The sequence below is a fragment of the Eleginops maclovinus genome, chromosome 8 (assembly GCF_036324505.1).
Source record: "Eleginops maclovinus isolate JMC-PN-2008 ecotype Puerto Natales chromosome 8, JC_Emac_rtc_rv5, whole genome shotgun sequence".
Lineage (NCBI taxonomy): Eukaryota > Metazoa > Chordata > Actinopteri > Perciformes > Eleginopidae > Eleginops > Eleginops maclovinus.
Window position 1 is genome coordinate 7,337,025 of NC_086356.1, and position 6,000 is coordinate 7,343,024.

A 6,000-nucleotide genomic window follows, 5' to 3' on the forward strand; every position below is an offset into this window, starting at 1 on the left:
ATACATATTTAACAAGCCAGGCATGTAGTCACAATAAAGGCAAAGCTTTTAGAGCAGTCATATGCACTGCGTTGCAAACCAAATTAAAATTAATATTTACTTAGCACACTAATGAAGTGCACAAGTGTGTGTGTGTAGCGTTTACAAAGATATCCCAACTCGAGCCTGGTCCCAGTTGAGGTGCATTTAACTGATTTGCATGTGGGTTTTTAGACAAAGCTTATGAGATTTTCCACCTTTAATAGTCTTTGTGTTATTTGGCTATGGCTACAGGACACAAAGGGCTTTGTGCAATGATGCAAGTAGATTTTGTGATGACAAATTTAGTTTTCTGACAATAAATGAGACAGATATGAGTACATTCATTATATTAATACAGAAAGAAAATAATCTTTCGAAGTAATGTATTTTTTTCATCATTTGTGGACAACAAAACTAACAAAAAAAGTAAACTACAAAAAATGTCTTCATTTACCCTGCTGGAGGACTAGGAGGAGGAGATAGGAAATGAAACCCCAGATGATGAGTCTCCTCCAGGGAACATGACAGATGTTGCAGAAAACACAACAAACAAAGACAGATAAAATACTATGTGTAACTGAGTACACATTTAACAATTAAGCGACCATCAATATTCTTCTCTTCTCTTCTCTTCTCTTCTCTTCTCTTCTCTTCTCTTCTCTTCTCTCTTCTCTTCTCTTCTCTTCTCTTCTCTTCTCTTCTCTATTTATTGTATTACAGCTTCTTCCTGTCTGGCCTCTAGCATTGATTTTGGTTCTAATAAGCAGACAGTGGTTTCAGAGTAATGTGGTTGCAGATGAAGATAAATGTATCTAAGGGCTAAAAGGAAGATTACTGAACTGCTGAACCCTAATAAGGAAATGGATGTAATAATGATGAAATTAATCCACATCTGAAAACTGTGCTGTTTGGAATAATATCCATACTGGTAACCGTTCTGCTATTGTACTACTACTATTAGTTTTTTTTGGCTAAATATGTTGTCTCCTCTTGACAAACGGGATATAAAAAACGAAACTAGCTTTTATTAAATTGAGAAACCATATCGAAGTAGATATGAATTGCACTTTGGTTAAATACACCAACGTCTAATAGCATGATTGTGAGGGAAATCTTGTGGTGATCGCTTGCAAATGCAGGAAAGTTCATGAAGACACAGGAAAGACCCATTGACGACAGCACCCGTGGGTAACAGCTCTACCCAGTGGAGAGCTGTGGTAATGACAGGAAACTTCCTGAACTCTCTCGGGCGATCATGTTACAATATAAAAGCTGGGACAGTCCTACTGCTGAGACAGAAAGAAACACAGAGGAAAAACACATGAGGACCGAGACCGGACAGACTCTGAAGATGCTGTGCTCTCCTGGATTTCAGTCTGCCCTCAGTCCATTCACAGATTTCTACGGGCTTGATCTGAGGTCAGAGGTCAACCCTCTACTCCAGCAGCAGGACCTACTGCGAAGAAACCTGCAGGAGCTCCACAGCCTGATGGACACACTTCAAACAAACATTCTGGAGGGGCCTTTCCACACTACTGTGCAACCCGCAGTCTCCTGCCATCTGCAGGAAGAGGGGGGGCCCTTTGGCCTGACCCTGGACACTCGAGGATTTTCTCCAGAGGAGCTGTCTGTCAGGCAGGAGGGCCGGAAGCTGAGAGTCAGCGGGAAGACGGAGAAGAAGCAGGAGGACGGCTGCTACTCTTACAGACGCCAGGAATTCACTCAGGAGTTCGATCTGCCTGAAGGGCCCGACTCTAAAGCTGTCTCCTGCTACCTGGCTCCAGACGGGATGCTCCACATCCAGTCAGCCGAGGCTCTGTGTGAGGAGGAGGTGGAGAGAGAGCTGACTATCAGGAGGAGCGCAGAGGAGAACACACAACAGAGTGTCTGTTCACACACAGAAGGCAGCAGCACACAGGAAAACCCTGAACACATGGACTGACTAGTAAATGTTTAAGATATAGTTTTGTATAAGTATCAAATGACTATCATTTCTGCTTTTGCATAATTAATACATGTTAAATTAAAATCATATTTTTCTCTTTAATTAATTAATTAATTTTTAAAATACAATCATTCTTGTCCATCATAAGAATGTGTTTTTTTGTTTGTTTGTAAGATCAATAAATGTTTTAAAATGTACTATTTGTCACAACCACTTTTCTTCCACCACCAGCAAGTAATTATTCAAATGACATTGATTTAGATCTTGGTAAAAGGTCAATTATTCTTTAATCTATTCAAATTCACAAAGTTATGTTACATTACATTTACTCGAAATTGATATCTTCATATCAGCTTTCTTGAAACACAAATCAGGGAGTTAAGATGAAACCAATGATGTATAACTAACTGAGAATTATAGAATTGTCTTGTGAATGGATTTCCAGTTAACTGATAGTAAGTACTAAAATCAACTTTGATTTTACAAATAATGTTTTAATCAGATTTTTTGAGACATTAACATAATGAACAAACAGGATGGATATGGTGACATAACCAGTCATGATTTATATTCAATAGTAGCTCTTTTAATCAAATACTGGTTATAGAATTGCTGCAGATAAGAATAGGTTTTCTGAGTCAGTATCTTCTTTAAAGTCTCTTGTAAAAAAAACATAATTTTCACAGAAATAATATCCTGATTTTATCTGAGCTGCCTTTTTATTTGTTTTGCTTGACTTTTTTGGCATTTTGGTATTTGATTTAATTTGTCTCTCACTCTCACTGAACTCTATTTAGACAAGTGTTCTATAAACAAAGTTACTGTACGTAACAAAAGTTAATAAAATAAATTATTATTAGTAAAAATTGGTGAAACCTTGTTTTTCTTTCTATTAAATAAGCATAAATATTATAAGTATTCAATAATATATGCATATGAAGATTTTTGTATGTAGTACGATATTTTTTTCCAAACGAAGTCTAAGTTGTATGTTCATAAACTAGTAGTATACATTTAAAAAACCGACAGAACATGTTTTAAATTTAAAAGCATTTATTTATTTTACAAAAAATACATTAATTCATCTTCCAAGAAAATTGCATAAAACTTTCTGTTTAAACTTTTACAAAATGTGTTTCAATCAGTCCATGTTTTCAGGGTTTCCTGTGTGCCGCTGCCTTCTGTGTGTGAACACACACTCTGCTGTGTGTTCTCCTCCGCGATCCTCCTGATAGTCAGCTCTCTCTCCGCCTCCTCCTCACACAGAGCCTCGGCTGACTGGATGTGGAGCATCCCGTCTGGAGCCAGGTAGCAGGAGACGGCTTTAGAGTCGGGCCCTTCAGGCAGATCGAACTCCTGAGTGAATTCCTGGCGTCTGTAAGAGTAGCAGCCTTTCCCGTCCTCCTGCTTCTTCTCCGTCTTCCCGCTGACTCTCAGCTTCCGGCCCTCCTGCCTGACAGACAGCTCCTCTGGAGAAAAGCCTTGAGTGTCCAAAGTCAGGCCAAAGGGCCCCCCCTCTTTCTGCAGATGGCAGGAGACTGCGGGTTGCACAGTAGTGTGGAAAGGCTCCTCCAGAATGTCTGTTTGAAGTGTGTCCATCAAGCTGTGGAGCTCCTGCAGGTTTCTTCGCAGTAGGTCCTGCTGCTGGAGTAGAGGGTTGACCTCTGACCTCAGACTCTGTACAGGCCAGTAGAAGTCCATGAACGGACTGAGGGCAGACTGGAATCCATGAGAGCACAGCATCTTCAGAGTGTGTTTAGTGTTCTTGTTGTAGTGTGTCTTCTTTTCTGTGTTTCCTTCTGGCTCATCAGTGGGACTGTCCCAGCTTTTATAGTCTCAAATGGTGGGATCCTGAGTGTTCAGGAAGTTTCCAGTCATTACCACAGCTCTCCACCGGGTGAAGCTGTTACCCAGGAGTGCTGACGTCATCGGCTCATTCCAGATTGATCAGGAAGTTTCCCGTTTGAAATAATCTTATGCCAAAATTATTAGTAAAAATATTGTTTTTGTGTTGGGTTCAAACCGACAAGTAAATATGTTTTTTTTTTTTCCACTGGTGAAGTCATTCTACAGTTGTTTCCCAGAGTGTCTTCATGAACTTTTCTGTTTGATGATAAAGATTATTGAGATTTCTTTTAATTCATCAATCGAACTTTCATAGCAGGTTATTGTCTACAATGGTATTATTTCTCAATTTGTCTTACAATAACAACTTGAGGGGCGTAAAATAACATAATTGCAATTATTAGTCAAGTTTTACACACATCAAGGGGGATAAAGATTATTTCTTAAGATAATGTATTCATTAGTATAGGAAAGTGCTCTACGGGAATCCATGAGATACAGTCTTTTTTAGTATATGTCTAGTGTGTTTTTTTTGTTGTATTTCTGTTTAACTAAACATTCATCTGCACCTGTCATTTGCACATATATCCACTAGATGGCATCATTTCCTTTCACACGCTTCAAGCAGGAAAGCTCTCTTCCAGACACCAGCTACTTTCCTGCTATCTCAGCACTTTGCCACTAGTTGTCATCCTAGTTCAACAAAACACTTAATTAATGTACCAACATATAACATTAAAAAAAAAGAATCCTGGCTATAAATCGTTTTTTTGTAGATCCTAATTAACGTTAATTGTGTCTTTATATTCATTCAATGTTTTGTTGTATGACACATGCTGGGTTTAATTGTGTTTAGAAGGGAAAAACGCAAACATCTGTTTGCTATTATGCATGATATGTTTATAATGCACTGATGTTATTATGTGATATATTTCACATGGATGCATTATAGTGAGTTTACCAGAAGTAAAATAGCACCTGTTTCATGTTCAAACAGACAGGTTTCAATCAAAAAGGGTAACCATTTATTGTGCAGATGGGAACTTGGCTGCCGAATTTGCTGCAATTGTGATGAAATAGATTTTTTTTCACCAGCTAAAAGTTCACCTGTCAGCATGTTATTCATTTATCCATTGTATGGAAAATACTGATAGTGAGGACTGCAGAGAGAAGTAGGGCATCAACAACACAGCAGGCAGGATTTAAACCCACAGTCTTCATTTCAGCATATCTCCAAAAAAAACAAACAAGGACGGAGGATGAAACCTGGACTGGCAAACACAGCTCTATGCTCGGGGATATCACGTCAAGGCTGGTGTCGGTGTTTCAGACACAAAAAGAGAATATTTGAGATTTCAGGAGGGGGGGGAACATGTTTTTTTTTGCCAAGAGTTCACCTTTGGATGAACTCCCCAAAGTGAAGGCAGGATGAAAGGGAGGAGGAGGAGGAGAATGAAGGTAACAAAAATAGAGGAAGGATGAGGAAGAGGAGGAGGAGGACGAGGAGGAGAAAGCAAGGCTCCATGTAAATCATCCGCATTGTTCTCCCAAAGCTGCTTGTACACACACATATATTTAAGACACAAGGAGACATACACAAATCTTGGTCGAAACTTGCACTTCCTTGTTCCTGTCTTAGTTTGTCCCTCACGGAGATGGTTTTTAATGCACCATAATCCCCCCTCTCTCCCCTGAACACATAAAAGAGATATCCTTCTATCTGTGTAAGTGGTTCTGACGGCCACCAGCTCATCACAAACACACACATAGACACACGCACACGCAGAGCAGCCAGCTCATCAACATGCAGTTATTCCTTTGGCGCCGGATTGCAGGCTGTTAATTGGCTGCCAAGCAGAATGTGTGTGTGTGTGTTTCTGTACTGCAGAGCCAGGGTTGCTTAGAAATTCCCGTCACGTCTGCGAGTCTCGATTAAGACGTTGCTCCAGTTTTTTGAACAGACAAACATGTGGGGGGGAGGGGGGGGGGTATGCAGCAGGGGGGAGAGAAAGATGAGAGAACGCCGGAGGAGTGGGAAGGGAGGAAGAGAGGTGATGAGGCGGGACTCGGCAGAAGAGGAAGAAAAAGTGAAGGGCTAGTGAGGCAGATTTGGTGAAATGCTGCAGTGGTCCTGTGTGAAGTACCTGGAACTGATAACTCTCCCGTACTGACGTCCTTATCTCTAATAT

The 6,000-nt window shown here is 40.1% G+C and overlaps 2 protein-coding genes across 2 annotated transcripts; one reads left to right on the forward strand and one right to left on the reverse strand.

Moving 5' to 3' along the window:
- Positions 1-1,226: 1,226 nt before the first annotated feature.
- Positions 1,227-2,163, forward strand: LOC134868655 (heat shock protein 30-like). The gene is given in 2 exon segments (XM_063889937.1): positions 1,227-1,269; positions 1,272-2,163. Coding segments are annotated over 2 exon segments (720 nt in total). The 5' UTR covers positions 1,227-1,241; the 3' UTR covers positions 1,964-2,163.
- An 838-nt stretch (positions 2,164-3,001) lies between these two features.
- On the reverse strand, positions 3,002-3,778 carry LOC134868656 (heat shock protein 30-like). The gene is given in 2 exon segments (XM_063889938.1): positions 3,002-3,130; positions 3,133-3,778. Coding segments are annotated over 2 exon segments (600 nt in total). The 5' UTR covers positions 3,710-3,778; the 3' UTR covers positions 3,002-3,107.
- Between the last annotated feature and the right edge of the window lie 2,222 nt (positions 3,779-6,000).